The sequence below is a fragment of the Netta rufina genome, assembly GCF_964035555.1.
Source record: "Netta rufina genome assembly, chromosome: 2".
NCBI classification, from domain to species: Eukaryota; Metazoa; Chordata; class Aves; order Anseriformes; family Anatidae; genus Netta; species Netta rufina.
The window spans coordinates 86525722-86552594 of record NC_140124.1 but is presented as its reverse complement, the minus strand read 5'-3'; the positions used below and the strand labels follow the sequence as shown (position 1 = coordinate 86552594).

The following is a 26873-nucleotide window of genomic DNA, read 5'->3' as shown; positions in this document are numbered from 1 at the left end:
CAAGGAAGATGTGGTAATAATTCCTTTTCTAAAGAGTAATTTATAATGGCTAAACAATTTAAAATACTCGGTAACTAGCTTGGTTACTTAAGAATTTTAATCAAGAAATTATTATGGTTTTTCTTTGTATTACCCTTTCTAGGATTATTAGGTACTTGTATTGTGCTCGCAAGAACTTTTTTTAGTAAACCTTTCTCTTGGAGCAAATTCAGACGATAAATAATGCATTCTGTAAGCACAGCTGAGGAAGATTGCAAACTATCTGGGGATAAATTGCGCAATAAAGTATATGGCAGATAAAGGTTAATGCCAGCAACACCACTTAATGTCTTTCATTACATAATCAAAGGAGTGTAACAGTGTCTGTAACTATCTTTTTTACTTACATAAAGGATCTAGAAACTAGAAAGGGTTTTTGCATGAAAAGCAACTGCTGTTGGGAGGAGCTGTGTGGAGCAAAAGGAACTCATTTGCAGACCGACCATCAAAAGTCATGGGAAATGCTGGGTGGCAGAGGACTCAGGCAAAGAAGAAGAGGCAATCTGTTGGTGCTACGGCCACATGAGGAGTCTGGACCCCACGTTCAGGACTGGGTGAGCTGGCTGTCACTGGCTTGCCTTCCCACCTCTTGGACTGGTAGCTGTTGAAGAGTCTGCCTGGATTCCTTCCCAAGCTTTCTCACCTCCAGTATCCTGCAGATACCCCGAAGCTTCAGCAAAACTCATAAAGGCCTATTGTTACTCTGTTGCAAGGATTGAAAATTAGTCTTTCTCCTTTATTTTACCTAAAAATTACTGGAGGCATAGGAGGAATCGAGTGGGAAGACTGAAAAATGTCAAATGGGTCAAATGACTTAACTGAACGTGTGAGCATCAAACCAAAGGTGGAAAGAGAGAGAAATAGCTTTGGGGGATACTGACAGAAAATCAGTGTGTTGTCTGTATGTAGGCATGTAGCACTTAAAATTGCATTCTGCTATTTATTTGTAAAATATGGAAATTACAGGGTAGGAACTTGCAGTTTCCAAACCTTCAGCCTTCAAATATGCTGAGAACATGCTGGAATAAATCTTCTGTTACACAGGCAGTGCTTATGTCTTGAAAATCTTCTTGGTACAGTCTTTTCTTAAAGGTTCATGGCACAGTCCACTCCCTTATATGTAAACAGCTGAGATTCTTGAAGTTTCATCTCAGTTATGATGCAAGCCTAACCTTACACAGAGGGCTATTACTTGAAGCTTTGAGAAGATAGAAACAGTCAGACCAGATTTCATCAGGTGTTCCCATACCAAATGGCCATTTTTACACAAAGTTTTCGAATGAGAGGAGGAAAAGCTTCGGTTTATTTCCACAATATTCTGGTTTTCACAACGTTTGGGTTTTAAACTTTAATTGGACACCAAATGTTCTCATCGTGTGAGTTCTTTTGAATGCGCTTTGTATATATGCAACATCACACACTGGCTAATTTTTTTTTTTAAGCTCAAATGTCAACAATTGCAGTCTGTAATTATGCCTATAGTGCAGGGAGACGTGCTTGCTTGATTAGTCACTGAGGCCTGAATTCGGCCAATGTAGCTTAAGGTATCCAGACGAAGTCCCGAGTTAGGAGCCTGGATTCTCTCTGCAGCTAGCAGAGAGACGCAAATGCCTTTATCATGTGCCTTAGCTCTTAAGTTACCCCATCTCTCTCCCTGAGCTTCAGAAGGAATTCAACTCTCTAAAATTACCTGGGGTGAATCTGGGCCTGGGCATTTGTACACGAGCAGTTCTGAAGCGCTGGCATCCAAATATAGATGCTTACTCGAACTGAGTGTTAATCCTGCCCTGCTCTCCTCTGCCCCTACCACTGTGGCTCCCACAACTTGTCTCGCTGCTACGACCCTCACAAATTGTATGGTATTAATATTGGTGTTTGATGACTGCTGAACATGTGATGATACTGTGATTCCCTTTCTTGTCAAGTTGTTCCTTGGACTCTTGGAAATGGATTTAAAATTTGATACCCCAGCAAAGAGAGATACAATCAGGGTTTTATAACATTGGCAAGTCTTTTTTTTTTTTTCTTTTGATTTCTTCTCTGAATATGAAAGTCAAAGACTAAGATCTTGATCTTACAACAATTGCTCTCCTTTGTTGTTCATAGGCTGTTAAATGTGTACCTAAATATAGTATATGCTAGATGAGAGAGTTAATGTTGCTATGAGAACCTTAACCTCAGCATTTCCTAGGGTTTTATGTTTGTATGTAGAGGGAGAAAAAAAAAAGAAAAAGAAAAAGAAAAAAAAGCAGTGATCAAATAACTCACTTTTTTTATATATATAAATAAGTACTGTCTAATGACTTGTATATAAGTGGTCCTATCTGCAATTTATTGCTATTACTGCTGCTGTTTGTCTGAAGGGCTTTCTTTCCTGCATGAGCTGTGTAACAAAGGAGGCATAAAGAGCCATAGGGTTGACCTATATATTTATTTCATTGCAGCACTTGAAATTCCCTCGCCTTACAAAGCTGCCTCAGTGCTGCTGGGCAAGTAAGGGGGGACTGGGTGGTTCTCCAGGGTGCCAATGGGGCTGATGGGGCTGCCTGCCTGTCAGGTGTGCTCAGAGCATGCCTGGAGGCTTTTCTTTCCCACCTTCAGGAAGCAAGCCCTGACTTTTCTGTTACCTCTTCAGCTAGGCAAATAGCAGTTCAAGGGTGCAGTGCATGCAGAGCTTGAGTCTTCAGCGGCTTTGAGTTGGCTGAAAGCTTCCCGGTTTCTCCAGCGGCTCTGATCCTACTCTTGTAAGCCCATGAGTGCAGAAAGCTTTTGGAAAAAAATGAATGATCGCATCGAAACGGGGTTCCAGTGGAAAGTGCAAGTGCAATCTTAGTGTGCCTACCTGCCTGTTACATAGGTGCCTTCAGGAACAAATCACACATTCTGCCTGTACAAGGTACATGTGTTTCACTTCAGTTTTCTTTTTATCGACATCATTGATAAGATGTGTCTCATGCCTGAACAAATGAGTGAAATCAGGGGATGAAAGTCAAAACCTGACGGACTGATGTTTAGTTTGTGCAGCTTTTGGTATGACAGAAAACTGAAATGACTCTACAGTGTGTTTTAATGACTTTCTGTGACGTGTCTGATCTTTGGCTGTTAAAAAGCAAAACTTTTTCAGAACCTTTTACCTATTAGTTTTCAACTGGACAGCCCTTCTGGTAACTGGTGCTCTCTCCTTATACTCAGTTTGGAGTCGTAGTCCAGGCCAGCAAAGGTTGGTTAGCACTGGCATAAATTACGCTGTGATCTGTTTCAGATTGTAGAATGCAAATTTGGATCTGTTTGATGCCGAAGATTGTCAGCATAACTTCACTTCAAAGCCTGAGGGTTTTTTTATGATAATTGTATACAGTCATAAGTTTTCCTTTGCAGAAAAAGGAAAGAAAATGGTACAAATAGAAAAGTGGAGAAGCAGGAAGAAAGTAGTGTGACTGTGACACGACCGGGTTTATTTTTTTGTCCTCGTTCCTTATAATGTTTGCATTACTTGATGCACACAAAATATTCCACTTGGTACCATGAGGTTGAGGAGCTGAGGCTATAAGATGAAATAACGATGAGGGTACTCGTGGTACGCGACCCATTATATGAAACTAGCGAAGTGATGAATATTAATGTTCTTTTAAATTTTTAATTTTTCAGTCTTTGTCTTTTAAACGAAAAAAAAAAAAAAAAGGAAAGAAAGAAAGCTGGGGGGAAGAATTCCTCGCAGAACAATGGTGCAGTCTGTTATCTGCTCCTCTGCACTGTAAAGCACTGAATGTTCAGCCAATATAGCGCTCTGGTTGGCTTAGCATTCTTAACCTTAATTTTGAATAGAAGGTGCCTTGTGCTGCTGACGTAATTGGGGCCTTTTGTAAATCACTGTTGCAGGCAGTCTGCTGTTGCATTTCACTGCATTTTTCTGAGCGATGCAGGGCAAAAGTGTCAAACTAACTTTCTGAACCCCCTCTTCAGGCTAAGTGTTTTCATTATCAGAGTATTTTATTCAGAATGAGTTCTGCCTCATTTTGCTTTGGAGATATTAAGCCCTGGATCAATTTTGCAAGTGAAACAATATTTCTGGTGGAAGAAGTTTGAATGGGGAGCCCTTTGCATCTTAAAGTGGCGGGTTCTTCCTTGGAAAAAAAAAAAAAAAAAGAAAGAAAAAAATGATAGGGAGTGCAAGAGGGTTGGATCGGACCAGCTCACTCCAAGTCCCATCTGCGATATAGGAATCCTGTTACCTGCCTCTTTTGTCGCTGAAAGCATCAGAAAGTTTGGAGCTGGATCGTTTTTGTCAGGCTGGTTTCTGCATTGTGGTTACACGTCATGCTCCGCAGCGTTCTGCGGGGACATAAAATCCCCTTGCCTTTGGCATAAGGCTCTTATGGACCATTGCGGTCTTGCCTCCACAGAGGCGTGGGGTTTCATCTCACTTCTGTCTCTCTTGTCCTCTGTCATAGGGTTCAGCTCAGGCCGTTACATCCGCTACTGATGTAGTCTTTTATATCCCTGATGTCAGCGGTGATACGTGGCCTTGTGCTGTCCTTGCTAGCAAACACAGCACTATTAATAGTCAGTGATGTTAACTTGCTCATTTCTGCACCCGGGCTGCCCGCTCAACCCAGTGCTGGTCCCCTAGCTTTAGAGGAGCCCTTAGAAAGCACCGCTGCCGGCTGGCCTTGGGGGCCGATCGTAGGGGTGCTGATGGCCCACCTCTAATGGTGACTCTGCTGTGGGAGTGTTGGGGTGCCTGGCAGGTGGGCCGGAGGAGCATGGTGCTACAGCTGGGTGGCATGAAGCAGCAGCAGCAGCAGCAGCCCCATGCCCCATGGCTGCCATGAGATGCTGTCGCACCTCAAGACAGCCAGTGTCAGCTCTTGCATGAGGCAAGGGGTGACGGGGTGGGACACTTCTCACCAAGGGATCTTGGTGTAAGTGGGCAGCAAAGGCAGGTTTCTTCCACTGTCCATACTCCACTAAGTCTTCCCGTTCCTGTCAGCCTGCCCTCACCGCTGCCTCGGTGCCAGCAGAGTGGCAGGTGAGGAGCAGCGGGCTGAGGCTGAGGCAGCGGTGCCCTGGGGTGGGCTGAGGCAGGCTGCAGGGCAGCTGCGGCCCCAGGCAGCTTCGGGGTGCAGTCAGCCCACCCTGTGCACCTTGGCTTCCATACAGAAAGAGCTGAGAAGCCCAAAGCCCGTTCCTGCCCCGCTGCCTGCCTGCTTGCCACTCACCCACCCTGCTCCCTTCACTGGGGCACCCTGGACCCGAGCTGGGGGCACGGCAAGCACCCGGTGCGCCCGGGGGCAGCACAAAGCCGGGGGGCACCCCAGGGCTGAGCAGCACGCATGCCTTCCCCGGGGCGACAGCAACTGGGGCTCCCCCTCCCTCCCTCCATCCCAAAAGAGCCCAGCTCGTCCTGAACAGGCACCTTTGGGGCTGGGGGGCCCCAAGGTCTGGCTCGCAGGGCCCGGGGCCCGGCACCGTCCCGAGGAGGTGTGGGTGGGTGGCACCGGCCGCTGCCTGGGGGGGCGGCGGGGAGCGCACGGGGTCCCCCCCCTCCCTTTGAAGTTTTTGGGGTTTTCTCCGGCCGGCGGTCGGTCGTAAAAGCGTGTTTCCTTTGTAAGTTTGTGTGAGTGTGTTGTGGTGTTGTTGGGGGGGGCGGGAATAATTTGGAAGTCTGATAGTGTGTGGGAAATGATTACATCAGTCAGAGGGAGGGCCAGGATTGGTCTGCACAGTGTGGTTTGATTCACTACCGCAAAGATTGCGTGTAACCCTTTGAGTGGAGCTCCGGCGGAGTTGTCTCCCTCCCCAGAAACAGTCCCCGTGGCAGGGGCTACGTGACAGGTACAGCGCGGTGAGCCGCTGACACCGCAGCCACCCCGGGCGCGCAGCCGTAGTCCGCCGAGGGTTGGGAGAGGCAGAGAACAAACTCTCTTTCAAGAGGCAACCTCTATTTAAAATGCCATCTTGCTCTTCCGACTGCTGCCTTTTACGTGCTGTTGAGGTAAGATTTTCCATCTCGAATTACCCTGCAGGTTCTGGTTAAGGTTTGTCTTCTCTGGCTAGGATGCAGAGCGCTGGGGACGTGGAGTTAATCTACAGCGTGAACCTGCGCGTTCGCGGCGAGAAATAATTCTGCAGCAAGTGTATCTTGTCTGAGCAGAACAATGCAAAGAGGAGAGCATCCCTGTAATTCAGGAGGTGGGGATAAGGTTCCTGACTTGTTCTTTCATCTCCATTAATACTTGGGATGTGCAGGGCACGCACGGTTGGTTTCCAACTACTGTAAAGCCAGGATCAAAGGAGAAGTCGGGGAAAGGGAGAGAGATGCGTGGACGGTGCTGGCTAATTGGGCCGCGAGCGGGACTTCCCCGAGCGAAACAATCCAAAGTTAGCGGGGAACGAGAAGAGCCATTTTTAATCTGCGGGGTCTTGGCCTGTTACTCCGTAAATGCCCAAAGGCCTCCAGCTGGACTGCAAAGAAAACTGTGTGTGTGTTCGACTGCATTTAATTTCCTGTACCCACTGCTGCAGAAGTACTCTCCTGATACTGTTTCATGTTTGCTTACCTCGCACAGCTCGATAAAGAACCTGCTCCCTCACTTTTTTCCTGTGTCTGTGGTCATATTAACGCTGCTTCACCTTCGCATAGTGCAGGGAGGTGTTGGGGGGCGGGGGGGCAGGTGGCCAGGGGCATCACTGCAAAGTGTTATAAAAGTCCGTCCTCCGTGTCCTGCGTCCGGGCTGCTGAGCTGCTCCAGCCCCTGACACGGCGAGGACGCGTTTCCGCGGTAGCTGGGCGGTTTACCTGTTTCCAGAGCTGTTGATCTGTAAGTGTACCCTTTATGTTGCAGGATGTAAAAGTCTTTAGTGAAGATGGAACAAGCAAAGTGGTCGAGATTCTAGCAGACATGACAGCCAGGGACCTCTGTCAGCTGCTCGTTTACAAAAGTCATTGTGTGGATGATAACAGCTGGACTCTAGTGGAGCATCACCCTCACCTAGGATTAGGTAGGGAACGGTCAAAGGGGTGGCATGGTTACCTGGGAACATGAAATATGTGTGATTCATGTGAATGTGCTTCCAGCTGGAATGTTTTCTTTCCACTGCTTTTATTTGTGAAATTAGCCGAAGTCACGTACATGCTTTTTCTGTATTACAATTTGATGTGTTAAGCATTTAAGCCATTTTAAGCCCTTCTCTTGTTTCCCATCCTCTATTTTTATTTAAAAAAAAATATAAAAATTGTCTAATCTTCACGCTAGCGCTCTGTTGCTACCTTGCTGTGTCTGAAGCTATTGCAAATAAACAGCTTAGGCAAATTAAGCTTGATCCTTAGAGCACTGGTCCTGCGAAACAGCTCAGCTCATCACCAGCTGGGAGACCTGGGTGAACAGACTCAGCTCCGCATACCTCCAGTACCGCTTATGAAAGCTAGACATGCTGGGGGGGCGGGGAGGGGGGGGGCGGCTAAACTTGACTTCAGGAAGGGAAAAATGGTGGCACCACCCGCCGCACACGGGCAATTCCTGGACCAGCGGTGGCATCTGCTCCCCAGGCAGCCGCTCCTCCACCTGATTGAAATTAAGGTGTCATGGTTACAGTTTCAAGAAGGCAGCAAGAGGAAGAACTGTGGGGAGTTAAATAACACCGCGAATTGGTTTAATTACAGTACCTGAAAGAATCTTACGTTATTCAGTCTTGCTTTTCCTGTTATTTTGTGGCACTGATTAGTTGCAGGGCTCTGATGCGCAGCTTGCAACTGCATATTGCCTGGATGCGCTATCTATAATTCCATCTACCGTAGAATAACGCTTTTAAAAGTGGAGCATTTGGAGTATTAGTCGATACACTTGATGGTGAATTTTTTCTATAAAATAGGGGGAAGACAAATCGTAAGCTGCAATCACCAGCACTGGAATTGTGAATGCTATTTGTAGCTAATAGAGGTTTTTATGTCTGAAAATGCAATTCGGAACCCTTACAAATAAAAAAAGGAAAGAATTTGCCGGAAATGTAATGCCCCACACTGGTACTGTTAAACACAGATAAATTCACTGCTCTGTAGAATAGCACTACAAAATAATAACAATTAAAAATCTTAGGATATTCTGATAACTTAGTGGTAGTAATTGGGTATCTCTTCTAATATATAAATCTGTGAAAAATTTAACATGAAGCACTCGTGTATATGTCTGTGATATACTCTCAGTTCTGAGGACATAGGACGAGGTGAAGAATTAAGGTATAAATTACAGAATCTTTATGCCCTTCGCTTAATATGCCACATGCATGCTTGTACCAACCTTTAAAAATGTTGAGTTTTATCAATGCTCATTAAACTACCAGGCTCCCTTTTTCTATATTCCCTTTCCCATCATTGCTGATTACCAAGGTATTGTGTAAACAGAAGCCTTCTCCTTTGTAACCAACATCCTTCTCCTGCCAGATTCATTCAATGATGCCACAATTCAGTGTTTGTGACATCACAATAGCTTCCATGGTGACTAATTGTGCTGTCAAACTCTGGTGTGTGACATCTCTGAATGAATCGGGCAGGAGGCTGATTAGGAAATCAAAAGCTTCTGTTTACACACAAATAACTTGGTAATTAACAATGATGGGAAAAGAGCAAGATACTTATCAGGCTGCATTTATATACATTAGAACCTGCCCATCTTGGAACTCTGGCTCACAGTGAAGCACAAAGCGGGGCCCAAGCTGTCCTAAGAAATACGGGGTGCAGATTATGACTGCAGCGGCCACCAAACTTTTTCTTCAAGGACCACTCCGGGACTGTCCTCTGTAGGCCATGCAGCCGGGCCATGTAAAAAAGTAATGTGTTGCTTGAGGGTGTAAAACAAAGAGTGCTAAAATGTTTCAGATACAGATTTCATATGTGCAGTATTTGGAAGATGTGGACAGAGAAGGGGATGAAAGAGTTCATATTATGGAAGAAAATGACATCCTATTTCTTCTATTCGGAGACCAAAGTATTCACTGTGGCATACACAATAAACTTCAAATACCAACTTCCCTGCGTCCACCCAGTTTTTGTTGCAGTTTGAATTTTCTGTTATGTGGCTGCACACTTCTAGGTCCTCATTAGCTGAAGTGCTTCCCTGTGTATCTCAGGTACTGTCAGATCAAGGTAGTAACCTGTCTGCACAAGAGGTGAAGTTACCACTAGCTGTCTGATGTTCCATATTTTTCCCTCTAAAAATAAGATTGTAGCACATCTGGTGTAGCAGAAGTAAGATGCAATGACAAGTAGGTATTTAGCAGTGTGGAAAGAAAAATGTTTCCAGAGCAGCAAGAATCCTGTGTTTCTAGAAGACATATTTCTTACCTGCGACATCCTTGCTGGAATAATGCTGTAGGTGGTAATCCTGAAGCCCACCGAAAGAAGCTAGTTCCTTTGTTAAGTTCACTATCATTTTTTTTCCTGGCCTTTCCTTATAGTGCTTTCCAAAGAGCTCAGTTTGCAGAACCAGTTCATCTTTTTAATGCTGGGCAGATTGAGGACAAGAGTAAATCTTTGACGCCAGCTGTGTAGTTATCACTATGGTGATCCTCTAGGTCCCAATTTTTAAGGAACTTTCATCTGACTGGTTTACTTTGCACGCATAGTCAATTGTCTTCCAAACAACACGCGTGCTTGCAAATAACTTCAAACAGCCATTGGGTCGCACGCATTATTTTTGTTCTCACTGGAGGCAGTGGTGTGGCAATTTACCACCAGACTCGCTTGGATTTCATGTGTAAATGATTCCTGCTGCGCTTTACCACTGGTATCTAAAATGCTTTGTGGTCAAGATCTAAGCAGTCTGCAAAACTTGATCACGCTATTTGGTTTGTAGCTAGACATATACCTAACCTTAAAACATGCTATGCGCCCTATGTGCTACTCCATTCTTACCCATTGTCAGTTTAGGATGGGGTTATAATACAGATATCTGTATTGGACATTAACAGAAATAATAATAATGAAGACAGATTGTCATGATAGTATGCATCTGGACATTGAAAGAATCCCTACCTACAAATCTCATATTTTCAGCTGCAGAACTGACTGTACATCTTACCTAATATACTTGAAGCAGGAAAGAACAGTAGTAGGGATCTGAAATGTAGGTAGGGTTAGAAGAAGGAATCATCGCACAGTTTCATACATTGATTTCCTTGTTTCTCTGTATTGAATTTGACTTGCCTTAATCTGCACAAATTAAAAGTGTAACAGTTAGACGTAGTGCTTGCTAAAATAGAAAACAGGGTGGACTAGTTCACACTTTGGTCCACCTGTCGTTTGTGTGATTCTCCAATTGGAAATTTTGGGACATGCCTACAAGTTGTTCAGTATGGCATCCATCTCATTTTCCCATCTTGTATCAGTTCCACAGTTCTGTGTAAGTCTAGGTAGTAGTACAGGGCAGTTTAGGGGGAAAAAAGAAGTCTGTTCTGGTCCTCTGTAGGAAGCGTACAGAGGAGACTGAGTTGAGTCCATCCAATAAACAGAAAAGGAGACATTTCTGGTCACTTTAGCTGCAATGACACTTGAAGACAGACTGACTCATTGGACTTAATAGACTGACATCTGTGCTGCTGGTTTTGTAGCACAAAGCTCAAAGCAGGGCTAAAGTTGAGCTGCTGGCATGTCAAGAGGCATTTCATTCCGCTTGCAGTAACCAAGTACAAGTTACCAAGGTCTTCCCAACTGTGCAACTAAGTAGTAGCAAACTGACCAGAACTCCCCTCTTTTTTACATGCACTTGCTATAAAAAGTTGCACCTTCAAGTTGGCTGACACCATCAAAATGAAAATTCAGCATTAAATCAGCAGGCACATCACTACAGAATCTCAAAAGGATCTTGATCTGGTGAAGAAATATCTCTAGGTCAGTTATATGAAGCATCTAATAAACAGTCACTGGGTGTATTTACCCAAACTAACAATCAAAATGCAAAACAAATGGTTGTCTATACTGCAGTTCCTCAAGACAGAATGAACAAGACATGGTTTGTCCCTGCCTCCACGGGAATCATCTTCAGTGTGTTAGGAAAGTGAAGATCTCTGTTTGGTGAGATAGCAGCAGCAGCTAGCAGCAGAATGTGGTCTTCCAGGGTTTATACTGTGATGAAGATTCCTATGAATATAATTAAATGTTTCCTGGGGCAAGGGTAATACAAAAAAGAGAAGGGCCCTCCACTCTCAAAATCACCCCATCTTCCTCATGGTGTGGAAAGAGGAGATTTGAGTTAAGCAGTTGCCTAAAACCACGACAATAGCAGTAGATCAGCAATGATACCTGAAATTTACCTGTGAAGCCTCTAGATAATGCGGAGGTTTAGGTGATGGAGGCTCAGGTGGTGCAAAATGTCCTTAATTAACTGATATCAGAAGTAATATTCCAGTGTACAGTAGTCAAAGAACTAACCCTTGAAGTAGAGTTGCAGCTAGTGCATTAAGCAACAGCTCTTTATGGAAGAGCCACCACATACAGAATATCTTCAGTGTTAACCCCTCGAAACACAATCTGTAGCAAGGCTGGACATTGCAAAACATGGTAAATTCTGAAGTCATCAATAAGCTTGTGATGACTGACAGTCTAAACACAGATTTAAAAGACATGGGATCATTCAGAGAGAGGTTAAATTTTCAAAGAACTTATGTCAATTTGCCTAGTTGAATAATTCAGGTGACTTTCGAGAACTTGCTGCTTTTGGAGATGCCAATTTCTGCTTGCTCTGTATCCAGAAAATACCCCAAGATAACCTGGGTGGCAGCCTGGCATTTCATATCATGCAAATGCAAGGATTCCTCAGGAATGGGAAGCAGGGCAGGGACTATCCGAACTTCTTTGGCCAGCAAGTTGTATGGGGTTTGGATAGGGCTTTGTGAAAGTTATTTTTTGTTTGACCTCATTTTTAATTCCCTATTATAAATGAGATGAAAGTTCTGACTATTAGACTTCTGAAAAATACCTACATATTTTCTTAGAAACTTTTGAAGATTTGCCAAGCTAATGATTTCATTAAGCAGTGTACACTTAGGCTAGTTGCCTTCTTTTAAGTAACTGCCTTCAGTGAATTGGATTTGTTAAGCTATCTGTTCATGCTTTGATGTGTCATTCTTTTGACCAAAGAAGTAGTGGTTATGGGGAGTTACCTTGTAACCAAATCTAGAGCAGAAAATTGCCCTGTCATGTGTACAAAACATTTGTCTCTGTCAGTATTCCTGTAAAGTAGATCCTGTGACCTCTTTCATAATAAACCCCATTGTCTAGCTTCTACAATAAAGGCCTGAAGTTCACCTTGAAATGAACTATTTTTATAGAGTGTGGTCAAATAGGACACTGTATTTCCATGCTAGCTCAAGACCTAACAGTGGCCTTTCCACAACTTCTTGTCCCCTAAAATCTTTCCAGTTCCACAAGATACAGCAAATACCGAGGAAGAGATTAGCGCATATGATTTAAGCTACTGCCCGGCAGTGAGGCGCGCAAAAAATCTTGTTCTTCCCTTCCTCAGAAGTCCATACATACGTAGCCCTGATGCAGGAGAACTTTAATGAACACTGCCATGTAACATTAAACTTTGTAATGCTTAAGCTCTAGTTCTTTTAAACACCTTATGACAGTATGTTTTGAAAGCTATAAAATGTTTTGTTAACTTCATAAAAGGTAGCGGAATTGCACTGAATTGTTTTACTCGTACTCTTTGGAAGCTGGTCTTGCTTCTTCTGCTGGTTGACCATGTGTTAACATTATGTTCTTTCTCCACAGAGAGGTGCTTGGAAGATCATGAGCTCATAGTTCAAGTCGAGTCCACAATGGGAAGTGAAAGTAAATTTTTGTTCAGGAAGAATTACGCAAAATACGAATTTTTCAAAAATCCCATGGTGAGTCTTATTACTTAGCTGTTTACACCACAGAGAGGGATGGATTGCAGTAACAGTGCTGGGCACTGTTAGGTCTTAAAAGATCTATAAAGAAAAACAAAAACAAACAGAATTCTTTCCAAAGAATTTTTAACCAATGTTTAAATTCTTTGGACTCTGTTCCCAGCCTAAAAACCTCAAGTGTTTTCGAGTTACCAAATATAGTTGTTTCAAAATGGCCATTGCTGTGTTGGAGAGTGACCAATACAGACAAATCTTTATTGCTTCAAGTAACCAAGCAGAAGTGCAATTTTCTCATTATCTTCAAAGCTACTTGATTTGATGCAAATTGATCAAATAGTATACAGTATCCAAACCTTTTAATTTCTTGGGGTAGTACTAAAGGAAACGCCTCTGTGTAACCCCTGAAGCACTTGTTACATACAAGGAATTTCCAGTTTGTCATTATGCATGTTGAACATTGTCTTCCATATGGCTGTGCTTTACTAGTGTGTTCTGTCTTCTTTACTGATCATAGTAACTCACCCTCTCATGTCTATCCATGTTTGAAAAGTGGTACTGTATATCATAACTGTACTTAACACTGGTTAGAATGTTGTAGTGGTTCCAGTGTAGTTGCTTATTTGGGGATTATTTTTCAGATTTCATCCAAACAATTAAGTGGGAACAGGCTAGTTAGTGATGTAAACCTATGTCAGTTGGTGCAACCAATCGAGACAGTAGAAGGGGCGACAATCCAGTGAACTAGGTTAGAACAGATTTTGGGTCACTCTGGCATTTCTGGTGCCGGAATGAAAAAGATACCTGAGGTTACATGAAAACTCATTGCTGATATTGGCGCAGATGAGAAATTAATTCCTTTCCTCATGGACACTAAAGCACAGAGCCTGCATCCTCGCATGTGTTCTTCCCAGCACGTTTGTCATCTGCTAGTGCTTGTTTCAGAACCTATGCCTTGCCTTACTGCTTGAAACATTTGTGTACACAGAGTGCTTGTAATTGTGCACTTCTCTTGAGCTTCCCATGTGATAACCTATGAACATCTGACAGCTTTACAGAATTTTTGGTATCATAACATCTAGCACATCAGTTTAATGTGGTATACTTCAATTGATAACTGAGTATGGGAGTAAAACCCAGAATGCTTAGCATTCAGTCCCAGGCTCTTGCAGTCAGGGAATAAATCATTCTTTGGGTTTAAGAATGCAAATGCTTCCTATCTTTTGCAGTAGTTATTGCCATATGGCACTGTTTCTACTCAAAGAAGCTTGTAAATGTTAGCTTTCATAATTCATTGTGCAACCTACCTGGCAGAAGGGTGATTCCTCTTCAGCCCTTCTCTTTATGCCTTAAAGACTGAAATGTATATTGCCCGAAGAGTGGTGAGTGTTCTAATCTATAATAATTTTTGTTGTGATTCATCTTGTTACAGTCAGTCATTATTTTATGCCAGGCATTTCTGCATGTCTTTATGCTTCAGATAATGTTTAAATGCCTCAGGAATGATTTAATGTAATTGTTGTCTATAGTAAATTCAGTATATTGAATTACATAGGCGTTTTTAAACATGGTAAATGAAAAGGAGAACTGGAGGAAAAAAAACTGAAGTCAAGTCATCTGTTTAGCAGACAGCTGTCTGACCTTCGCGATGTAAAGATTCATGAATGAGATACTGTATAGAGCGCCTGAAATATAAAAGCTCTTCAGAAGCACCTTGTTTCTGTGTTAAGCAGTATTTTCTTCTGTGATGGCAGGATGGGAGAGAAGGAGGTAGATGTCTGCTTTGAGATTATTCAAATCTAGCATCTGAAGCAGGGAATGCAACACAGAGTGTTCTGGCGTAATTATTGCACATGTCCTTTTAAAGTTTTTAGTATTTCATTTCCTATAACATGTAGCTGACTGATCATTACAAGAAAAAATACCAGGCTCTGTTATGTTGCCCTGAAATAACAACATACAGGAGTAGATTTTGCAAAAGACAGATTGAAGGGTTTGAAGTCCTGAGTATAAATGACTGTTGAACAACCAAGTGAAAGCATCAACAGTCACACATGAGCTCTTTCTCATAATTAAAGGCCATGAATGGCAATTCATGGGGAGCGTTCCGATGGAACTGAGCAGGTTTGAGGTTCAGGCAGATGCAGCACTGAAGAACTGTATTTTGGATAAAAGGAGAGTACAATCAAAGGTAAAAGTGATTGCTGGAGATCCTGCGGCATCCCCACCTGGGATTCCTTTTAATGCTTTTTCATCCTGTTTACCCCTCTGTGATGTAGAGAAACCTCATTATTTCTCCTGCTCTGCATCTTCCACATGGCAAGTGGCGTTACCAAGAGTTTGTTCACCAAACAGCCTTCCTGGAGGGGGAGGGAAACCAAGAAATTTGGTGGCAGAATGTGCAATAAGCAAGGAGTCATTGAGCGCCCAACCTGCAGGATCATTCTTCTTTTCCTTCCCTGGAAAGTAAAGGCTGTTAGAGATCAAAAAAAAGCCCTTAGGAGAAGAGGAAGCATTGAGAAAATGCACTTATGAAATACTGTGTACCTGATACTTAAAAATCCAAATTCTGCCTCGTGGTTTATGGCTTTTGTTGAGCAGAAGGAAAGGAAGAATTTCACCTGAAAGCTCTAGCATTATTTTCTTTAAAAGGGGATCTCCAAATTGATTTAAGAATGATAATTTCACAAAATTGACTGGAAGAAAATTCCACTGATTCTATATAAAAGTGTTCAATATATAGCATGACTTCAACTTGTCTTTTCTTTTTGTCTCTAGAATTTCTTTCCTGAGCAAATGGTTGCCTGGTGCCAGCAAACAAATGGCAGTATTCCCCAGTCACAACTTTTGCAGGTACTGTAAGTTATCTATATGCACAAGGTTTTGGAACCAGAGGGGGGAGGTTGAGGGGAAGGAAGGGAGAATTCAGTGGTCTGGAAATAGCTGATTGGAGAAAGACCAGCGTAGTTAGTTAGCATATGTCACTAACGATGAAAATATCTGACAGAGGTCTAACCCAGGGGCACTGAGGTGTAAGTTACAAACAGGAAGTGTTCATAGCTATATTCATAAGTATTTGTTCCATTATTATCCAGCTTTTTCAGGTAACCACTCTACAGGAAGCCAGTGGCAGCCACTTCTGTGTAATGCTGTCCTGTCCACTTAAAGACACAAAAGAACTTTCTTTCTCACCTTCTCTAGTGTTTTTGTGCTAGTGGCTGCCATCCCCTTGCTGATTTCTTTCATTAGTTCAGGTAGAGGTCCTAGTTTGTACTTCAGACACAAGTCTGACATGCCAGGTATTTTTTTGAAGTAAATGAAGTAAGTGCAGGTAGTTACAGAAATCTAGATGTATCATTTGTTTCCTGAGTAAATGCTTGAAGCTCCCCGGGTTAAATTGCAGGTGTGTGTACCTTATGTATGTATGTTGGTAGAGTTGTGTAATCTGTGTGGCAGTGGCACGTCCCTGAGTTAATACTGACGTTTTGATGCTACTGCACAGTTCCATGCTTGCTCATGAAGGAGCTGTGGTGCAGTTGGCTGACCTCTAAGGATGGTGCTGCAGGGTTGCCTCCCTGGCCAGTGTCTCATCCACTTAAACCTTAAATTTAAGCATGCCAATCTAAAACCCGTCATCTAAATCTTTTTCACCTTAGTCATTTGCTCAGCTCACAGATGTGTTGAGGCCAAATAAAAACACATTGTTAAGGGCTGTATTAAGAGTATAATAGAGTGATACCTGGAAGACAGTACTATGAATAACGCAGGAAAATCATAAAGCAGAAAGCACAAACATAAAAAGAAAGTACAAATACAAATAACAGATTTTAGCCTGATTTCTATCATTCTGCATATTTGCAAATACTCATTGACTATCTGTTTAATTAAAACAAGTTTCTACTGTCTTTTGAACTAATGCATTCATTTTGACCTGTAACCACTTCAGAATCTATTAAACACTGGCTCCAGGTTCACCAAAAAGAGTTTAAACTGTTTGCGTGCGCTTTCGTTTGGGAAACAAAAATCGAACCAGTTCCTGGAATTAAAAATGAAAGTCACATGCAACGAAGTTAAATGCCCTTGGTCAACTTTGCACTCGTACTTCCCTAATTGGGACGCTGCTTTTCATGGCACGTTAAATACTTATAGAGCAGGAACCTCTCCCTCATACTGCCACGCAAGTACTTCATGGCCTACTTACTCGGTCTGGATGATCTGCAGGGAAGTGGGCCAGACAGAGAGAAAGCACTTGGAATGGGCAAGCACTCTTTCCATTGCTTTATCTAAAATCTGGTGGTAATCAGGAACCCAAAGTGGTACAAACAGGCATTTCCACAGCCTGGTAGGACTAGAGGTCCCTTGGACCCTTTGTCCAGCAGTATAAGTGGAGATTCAAGTTTGCTTGTTACACAAGAAGTGTGACTCCATAAAAGAGTAAGACGTTTCTGAAGAGGAAAAAATGTGGAACATAGTGCAAGTTAGTCAGTAGTGAAAGGAAAACCATACAGCATTGTGAAATATAAGAGTTTGCTTCTGGGAAGGTTCAGTTAGGTACCGTCCTGAAAAAGCGTGACTCATGGAGGTTAACAGTGCGAGAGAGCTGGGCAAAGAGGATGGATACATTCTCTTTCATTTACTGTATAACTGTAAATATCAATCTTACTTAACGCATTTATATTAAGTACCCTTTTCTTTTTAAAAACCATACAACTATTTTGTCATAATTTCAGTGACAGTTGTAATTTGTTGAAGGTAAACTTCCTGCAGTCTAGTCATCATTAAGCATGTTGCATCTGAGGCTACCTCAGACATGGAGTGAGTGCACTGGTTTTTTAATTACACAGGAAATAGGAAAGGACATTAAACATCATGTCAAATATGTACTGCATTAAAAGCTATTACTTCTAGTCTTAACAACAGCATTAATGATGGTGGTGTCTGTTTTCTCTAGTGTCAGTCTTGCTCAGATATGCAAAAAGCATGCATCTTAGTTTACTGTTGGTTCAACTAGCTGGAGTATAGTTTATCTGTCTCTCTGGAGAGAATATTTTCTCCCTTTGTCTCTTCCTTTCACAGTTAAGAAGTAGGTTTGTAGTACAAATAGCAGGAAAAGTGACTATTCTCTTCCGAACCGTTAGGTAAGATGTTGGGGGAAGAATGGAAAACAGTTACGTTTTAATGCAGCTAAGAACTCTGAGAAAGTGCATTGTTTTTTGGTTTTGTTTTATTTTAGCATTGTCCACCAAGTAATACAATTTCCAAAAATTTCAGAGGCATCTAGGCCAACTACGCTTATGGATTTTTCTTCCTGTTATTTGAATTTATTAAGATTTTGGTATTTAACCTATTTACTAAGCCCTCTGTCATTTAAAAATCTAGCCCACTGCAGCAAGGGAACAATCCATCAGCTGGCTAACCATAGTTATTACTTCCTTCCTTTGACGTATTGCAAATCAAATGATTCCATATGTGATCCCTCTAATTATGTCAAGAACTTAACTTACATACTTCTGGATCTGGAAGCGTAGTCTAATTGCTGACATTTATTTTACTGCTCCAAGTTTCCGTTTGAGTTAAATACTCTTTTGTCTGTCTTACGTCTTGTCCTGGGGCAGGTGCATGTGTACTGTACAGGACTTTGGTGTGGGAAATCCTGCAGTAGGCTGTTCCCATTCTAAAACTTCTGGATAAAGTTGCAGATTTTGGCCAATGCTTCCAATTTAGACTAGTTGGCAGAATTGTTGTGGCGAGGCATTGTTTTCTTCAAAGAATTAATAAGCTTACTTTGTGTCCCTGTGGGCCAAATACAAGTAGAATGGGGATACAGATAAATGGTTAGCCTTTTGGAGATGTAAGTATCCACACAGAAAACAGGAAAATGTCAGTGCATAAACTTGAACTGATTGTTTTTACAGCACTAGAGAGATGTACACTGGAATAAATAGAGGAATTCTGCCTGAGAAACGCCCTATTTAAGGCTCCTGTTTCGTGTCTGTATTCAAACCAACCTGCCTGCAGCTGCCACTGAAGGGCTGCTGTCCTGTGCTCCTGGCTGTGCAGTTGAATTACCTCCCCTCAAAAGTGAGCAGAGGCTGGATGTCTTGGTATACTTCATTTATCTGTCAGGACAAGTCTACTTGGGTTGGGGACAGTTTGGACAGTAGCTCAGCTGGCTTTGCGTCACTAAAATTGCTAGTTGTGACACCAGGGAGGTGACAGGAAGAGTTAGCCAGACAGATGTGAGGGGAGGAGAAGGAATATCCATTGTGGTTGTAAATCAGTTTAAACACATAGGTCATTTTAAGCATAATGTGAAACCGTGGCCAAAGTCTGTGAAATGACTTGCCATTTGCTTCTCTTTTCTGCAAATACAGTGCCAATTTTATGATAAATGTGTAGGACACAATCATCACTTACATTTTCCTCTCCAACAGAACTTTTTAAACTCCAGTAGCTGCCCTGAAATACAAGGTTTCTTGCATGTGAAAGAGCTGGGTAGGAAATCATGGAAGAAATTGTATGTGTGTTTGAGGAGATCAGGACTTTATTGCTCTACAAAAGGAACTTCAAAGGTAAGATTAAAAAAGAAGTTGCACATTACTAGCATGAGAAAGGATTTTCTTCTTTTACAGTGTGTTTTTTTTTTTCTTTCTTTTAAATACCTGCACAAAGTGTTCCCCCTTTTTATTGCATAGGGAAGGATAAGCAAGCCATGATCGAATGAAAACAAGTCCTGGGCTCTCAGTGCATGACAATAGCTTTGTAATATTGTTATATAATAAAATCATACTAGCCAGACAGCAGAACTGTCGTTGCTGAAGTCACCTTAACAAGGTTAGCAAGAGAAATCATACTCTCTAAACATGTTGTTCATGAATTTATTTTAAATGATACTTTAAACAACGTTTTGCATTATCTAATTTTCATATTTCCCAGAAGCAATGAAATAGGTTATGCCATTTCCAATTCAATGTGTTTGAATAAGTATTTTGTCAGCTTCCCGTATAAAACGCCTTCGGATAGGAGGCTGATACTTGAAAGGCAATGTGCAATGTCCACTTCAGGCTGTCTGAGAGGAGCAGAGCGTTCATACACTGCCCTCTGTTGGATGTTGGTCTTTAGAGACTGCAAAGCTTGCAGCAAGGTGTTCCAGAAGCTTATTCTTACACGTACTGTATCCCGTTACTTCCGCAGGAGCCAAGACATTTGCAGTTGTTGGCTGACCTAGAAGACAGCAATATCTTCTCGTTGATAGCAGGCAAGAAGTTGTACAATGCACCTGCAGAGTATGGATTTTGTATAAAGGTAAATCTTCTTGTGAAGTTCTTCCAGAGTGCAGGATGGTGTTGGTAGCTCAGACCCAGCCCAGCTCAATGGGATTTGTGTGTAAAACTCTGCAAGTATTTCTGTCAGGAAGACCTGATCTTTAAAGTCTTTCGTTTGGCAGGCATGTCCTGTGAATCTTGCCATCATTTTATGTGACACTTTTAGCACATTGTCTGGTGCTTCTTTGGATTGGGAAGTTTCTGAGCAGGATCAGCTCAGAGCAGAAGCATGGTGTGCCTGTCAGATGGCCTTGGTTCACCTCACAGATGAAATCTTTTTTTCCTAGTACTCTGACTGAACAGCAAAGTTTCTGTGGCCAGTGAGCACCAAAACTATATAGCAACAAGGATCAAGATCTGATCGGGTGTAATTGTACCATTACTATAGGCCAGAGGTTTGCAGTCTTCTTCTTTAAAATAGAGGATTGTCATGGAAAATGGAAATAAGAATAAGCAGTTGTCTTTGAGGATTTAAAGAACCATTGTGCTGATGGATAGGATTGTATTTTTTTGCAAGAACAATCAGATCAGGTAGAAGTCTGGAATTTTAGCATTAGGCTTATTATCAGTACTGCCTCCCTTACAGGTACTCTTTCCCTAGTATGCGCATATACTCACACAGCTTATTCCCATAGAGGAAGAAGAGTAAGGTGTGGCAGAGTAAGCTATCTTTTTCCTGATTAGATTGCATCCATAGCTGTTCCTTTTATGTACTATCACTGATGTGCCAGTAAAATAAATAAATAAATAAATAAATAATTACTTCAAATCTCCATCTCTCTTTCTGACAAGCAAATAAGGCCATGAGCTGGTGTTATGAAGAAATGAAGTAGCCACCTTCCTAGCAGCTGCTTCAGAGCTAGACAATATGGGTTTGTCTCACAGTAGAGACTGGCTGCAGCACAGATCTTGAACTGATGGAAGCAGACATCTGAGAAAGCACTCAGTGGGAAGTCCAGTCATTCTCTCTGCAGTACGGCATCATGGCAATGTAGGCATTTCTTGGCTGTTCTGGACAAAGGCAATTGTCTTCCCTACAGATATTGGCCACTCATGTATGGTCAGCAGTGCTGGGGAACTATGTAAAAATCTCAACATGAACAGCAGAAAAAACTTGAAACTGCAGGAGATTTTCCAGAGAGGGCAATGACTTTAGGGGAAAATGATAAAATGGTAAAACAAAATGAGGGTATGGAAGGGAGAGATCTGATTCTGTGAGGCTTCAGTGCAGCTTAGGATCAGTTACTGAAGCTTTTGGTCTCCAGCTTGCAACTGGGGCTAATAAAAGTTCTCACAGTTTAAAGAAGAAATTGTACGTGCCTTGGTTCTGGTTCTGAAATGGCCTGACTGCCTTGTTCCTACAAACTGCAAGCATTCAAGAGTATTTTAGGGCACTGAAGTTTATCTTACTGGATCAATCAGAGAAAGTGATTTCTTTCAAAACATGTTCAGCTTCCTTTGAGCTTCAATTCAGGGTGATATGAGCTTTCTCTGACCAGTTCTTAGATGAATACTGTAGCTGCTTTTACAGTACAGGAAAATTTCATTGGTTTTGGTTTTCTACTGAATGTAGCTGAATTCCTTCTAATGCTTTATAGCCCAACAGAGTGAGAAATGAAACAAAGGAACTGAGGTTGTTGTGTGCTGAAGATGAGCAAAGCAGGACGTGCTGGATGACTGCGTTTCGACTCCTCAAGGTATCAAATTTCTTGTATGAATAGAACTACACCTGTAGTTAAGTTGCAGTTGTCATTTTGTTTGTCAGAAAATACCTATATGTTCTTAAGCATTATCTGCCTCTAAAACAACAGGGACAAGAGCAAAACGCCAGATAGATCTGTCCCTCCAGAGCTTTCAAGCACAGCACTGAGATGAATCCCTTGCACATGTGAATTAAGTATACTTTCAGGTTTTGAGTCAAATTTATGATATGTGAATGAACTGACAAAATTGCTTAACAAGGTATTTGCAAGTATCATAAAGAAAACATTTTGGTAATGGCAAGAGAACATCTCAGCTAGAGCAGAGTGCTATCGACAGCATCTGCATTTTTTTCAGTTTTCTGAAGTTTCAAAACCAAGTTCAAAACAAATAACAAAAATAAGCCATGCTGTCCCTGGGTGAAAGTTATTCATATCCGAGAGCAAAGAATGAAATTTCTTGATAACATGGAAGGATGCTTCACAAGATTTTTGAAACAAAATCAGAATAGGAAGAACTGAGGAGAAAGTTGATTATTTTGTGTTCTTTGAAGCAGCAAACTTCCTGATCTTTGTAGGGAAATATACAGAAGGCTTTTTTTTTTCTTTTTTCTTTTTTTAGTCTATCCCTGAAGATGCTGCTTTGAAAACTACTATCACCTCCTTCTTCATACCTTTTTTAATCCTCCCTCATATTAAAGGGAATACAAAAAAATACAATAAATGAAATACGGGCACATGCTCTCTCATGTGTTACCCATTAAAATCTCACTTCTCTTCCATGCAGTTATCCTGCTCTCCACTATTCTGTGTCAGTCTAACGCAGAAAATATAATAAGAAAATACAGGCATGTACGAACTGGTACTGCGGTACCCAGTACTAGATACACATCCACCAAAATAGGAATGAAAACCTTGAGCTCAGCCAGCTTTGGCTCTCTCTATAGTAAACTCATAATTCCAGACCCTTGGAAAGGGCCGGCCAAAAAATCCCTTTGCTGTATGTCAGGGAGCAGGGCCAGGCCCAGGCACTGTGGCAGGGATGAGGCCAGGATGTGGCCCTGCTAGGACACCGTGTCCTGCTGGGGACTGCCGTGTGCCAGGCTGTGCCCAAGATGGGATGTGTCATCATGAGCACTGCCAGCAAGCCACTGGGATGGGGGCGCAGCTTTGAGGTTACGTCTGGATGTGTCTTGAGGCCAGCGTGGGCTCCGTCTGCTTGGTCTGTCTCTCCCAAATGACTGCAATGGCCTTTCCTGCCTAAGCAGCAGGCCGCATCAGCAGTCGCTGTGCTGTGCTCCACTCCTGAGCTCTCCAGCACAATGCCCTCCCTCCCACCAGTGTTGCAGGACCCCTTGCTGAAGGTGTGCTCCCACACTGTGACCTGGGCACTGAGGGGAGCAGGTGCCTCAAAACAAGTGCAAGGTTTTGTCGCTTCCTGCTCCAGGTGTGGCACGGACTAGGAAGAGCTCCAGAGACTGCCAGTGTTGCATGAACATCTTGAATCCCCCACCCATGCACCTTTCAAAACTTGGTCTTGTTAGTCCAGGCACAAGATGTGACAAATCGTTGTTACAATTACCCGTTCCTCTCCTTGGGTAGGCTATCATGCAAAACTGTGTAAATACAGGGAAAACAAGTTAGACTTGTAGGCCGGCAGGTATGAAAGCACAACTTTTAGGTCTGCTGCCTTTTCTCCATTTACCTTGAGTGGTCATCTTCCGAACCAGCGCAAATCTCTTTAAATGATCTCCAAATATTGCCTCGTTTAATTGTAAGAGATTCTTTATAAATTGCAGTACATAAATTCCTATTTTTAAGTTGTTACAAAGAATGTGCACTGGCCATAGGTATTTCAGGTGTAGGCCAGGATGCAAGAAACAGTGTCAGTTACAAAATGCATATTTGATTTCTGCAAAGTTGATACTTCTGTTGGCCTTGATACTTCCAGTTGATACGTCTGGATCTTTGGTGTATTGACTTGTCTTGGCTCAAATTTAATATACTGTAACAATATGGTAAGAATTGTATTCTCCAGTCACTTCCAAATGCGTCTTCACAGCTGTCTTTTTTTCTGATTTACACGTAATTTTGTATTGTGGGGAAACTGGTCATACAGAGGATTGGCTAATTGTAGTGACTTGTGCCTTGAAGATGTCGATGCTCTAAAGAAATGATGACTTTAGTTACACAGATAAGCATTCACTAGTCAAGGCACTAATGATCCTGAATGGCAAGGAAGAAGCTCCCCAGTGTACAGAGTTAGTTATTCATTCTGGACAGGCAGACATGCATCTTTCAGAGAAATCTTTCTTTGCAGTGCTACCTGTGGCAAACACAGCGCTGTATGGCAGTACGTTCCTGTATGCTGGCATCTAAGAGGCACCCTCAGGCACTTAACAGTAGGAAAATAAAAGGTTTTGTTTTTAAGGAGCACTGAAAGATGATCAAAGGTGTGTAGTCAGGGAAAAATTAAGGCTGTGCCTCAAGGCTGTGGCCATGACCCTCCTTTTTATTTACCTACAGGTTTAGGTTTCCATAGTCATTTGCTATTACCTTGTTTACAATATTGGGTATGCTACTTCACTTAGGGCATTTGGTAAGAGCAGTGTTGATACACTTCAGCACTGTGCCTCTTGGGAAGGCATTCAGTAGGTGTTTTCCTACCATCTTAGCTACTGGTGTTTCTAAAATTCATCTTGCTTAAGGAGGAACATGACTGTTAATTTGTTCACTGTATAAGGATGGGAAAAATATCAAAAGTGTTCAAATGTATTAAAACAGATAGTGAATTAGAAAGCTTCCTATCTTATATCATTATGAAAACTGACTTCATCTTTGTATTATCTCATATCTTCTAATGCAGATTTTTTAAAGTTCACATTATTAGAGGGTTAAAAGAAGAGGAGTTAGTCTCTTTATTTGTACCTTGAGTAAAAGCTTGTATTGTGTAAGGATTACATGTTGACAGTTGAGAGTGCCAGAAATGAGCTGTGTATTTTGCTCAGGCTTGTAAAAGTGCTGTCTTCTAAATAAAGTTTTTGTGCATGTTTACTGCTCTATTGCCACCTGCCAATCACCATGACTCAATGCAAATTGCTTTGGGACAGCTTCAGATCATGAAAATAAACCGAGAGCATCTTGCTCCAATGTAAGTGGTGTTATGGAATCACTACAGATTTTTTACCTAGGGTGTACCTTTGAATAACAGTTTATTTGCATTTCTGTTGGCAGTATGGAATGCTACTCTATCAGAATTACAGAATTCCCCAGCAGAGAAAAGCCATGCTTCCACACTTTGCCACTCCAGTAGTAAGTAATGAACTTTGCTTCATTAATGTATACTGTTTGAAAAGGTGCGTTTGCTTTTGCATTTTAAAAGTGGAAAATTTTACACTAAGAAATGTAAATTGAGCGTTATGTAGCAAATCAATGTAAAGTTCACGTTCTGTCTAAGTACAGTTTATGTATCTGGCTCTCCACTTATCTTAGGCTTACATTATCCACATGATTGAAAAATCTTGGATATGCCAGGCACTTTGAGATGTACAGCACAGAGACATCTGGCTGTCCCTGCAGAAGCCAGCTTAGGTCTGGCAAAACTCGCTCTTAAATCTCATGAAATGTGTTGGGCCAAAAGCTGACTGTTAGCTATCTAAAATTGAAGATGCTATATTTGGATCCCAACTGGCCCTGAAAATGACGGGAGTATAGTAATAGGGCAAGTGGGCAACTTTATTCTCAGACTTTGGATCCTCTCCCTCCCCTGCCTAAAAGGAAAAGCCGTGTATTTCTGTGTCTGTGAATGTTTTTCAAGGAAGAAGAAAAAAAAAAAAAGGGGAAAAAAAAAAAAAAGAATAGCTGTTTTCCATGCTGTGAAAGGATAGCTTTGGAAAGTCTTCTGAAACCGAAACATTTTGAAATGAAACTCTCTCAAGTTGGTTTTTTCTTTCCCTGTTTTTTGAAACAAGTGAAAATTCCTTTTCAGAGAAGTGTATCTGAAAACTCACTAGTAGCAATGGATTTTTCGGGGCAAATAGGAAGAGTTATTGAAAATCCTGCTGAAGCACAGAGTGCTGCCTTGGAAGAAGGACATGCTTGGAGGGTAGCTATCTTCTCTTCTTTTCTATTTTTGTAATGAGTAAGTGTCTGTTGAGAGCCAAAACACAGAGTGTGCTATGATACTAGTGCAGTGCTGGTCACAGTATAGCTTAGCTCCGACCTGAAACAATCACACTGCAAGCATGCAGATCTGAAAGTCAATATCCATCTTTAGCAAAACTGTCACATTCACAACAACCTTCTACCACTGCTTCTCTGTCCCCCTAGTGTCCAGAGGAAAGTTGAGGGGGAAAGCAGACCCACCAGAACTTTACTGCCAGTTTGCAAAACCAGTCTCTGAGGAGGAATATGTCAAATTAAATGCTTCCCCACATGGAAGAGGCTGGGGCTCTGACTAATGGCTTGCTCCCAGTAAGTTTAATTGCAGAATATACAAGAGGCAGGACCTCTTGCAATGAAAACTGATGTAACTTGTTTATAGTGTCTTGTGGACAGACAGCTGCAGTACAAGTTTTCCCACATGCTCGTCTCTTAGGGAATAGGAGTCATCACTGAAGCACTGGCTAGTGCTTTATGTACGGGAGGGAAATACTGCTTGATTTACCGAGTGCCTGGTGTTTTGCCTGAGCAGAAACATGTCAGAGTTTTCTTTTCTTTCTGTCATTTTTTCTTTCTTTTTCTTTTTCTTTCTCTTTTTCTTTTTTTAAGATACTGAGCTTTCATCGTTAACATCTGGCTCATGTTTTAAGCCAACTGAACTGAGCTGCTGCTTGTAGATTAGCCCCCTTCAAAGATCTTTTTCTCATCCTTGCATTAAACTTGCCCAGCCCCCAGTTTCCTGTAAATTAAATCTGTATTG

The 26873-nt window shown here is 42.0% G+C and overlaps 1 protein-coding gene across 6 annotated transcripts in view; it reads left to right on the top strand.

Annotated features, from left to right (window-relative positions):
- The window catches only part of GRB10 (growth factor receptor bound protein 10), a 149848-nt gene that overhangs the window by 115108 nt on the left and 7867 nt on the right, over nt 1-26873 (top strand). For all 6 annotated transcript variants that reach the window (XM_084282541.1, XM_084282536.1, XM_084282539.1 and 3 more), the window contains 8 exons: nt 6885-7041; nt 12812-12927; nt 15706-15780; nt 19362-19499; nt 20122-20232; nt 21851-21949; nt 25187-25264; nt 25941-26057. In XM_084282541.1, coding sequence (XP_084138667.1) covers nt 6885-7041; nt 12812-12927; nt 15706-15780; nt 19362-19499; nt 20122-20232; nt 21851-21949; nt 25187-25264; nt 25941-26057 — 891 coding nt within the window. The remainder of the gene's footprint in view (nt 1-6884; nt 7042-12811; nt 12928-15705; nt 15781-19361; nt 19500-20121; nt 20233-21850; nt 21950-25186; nt 25265-25940; nt 26058-26873) is intronic.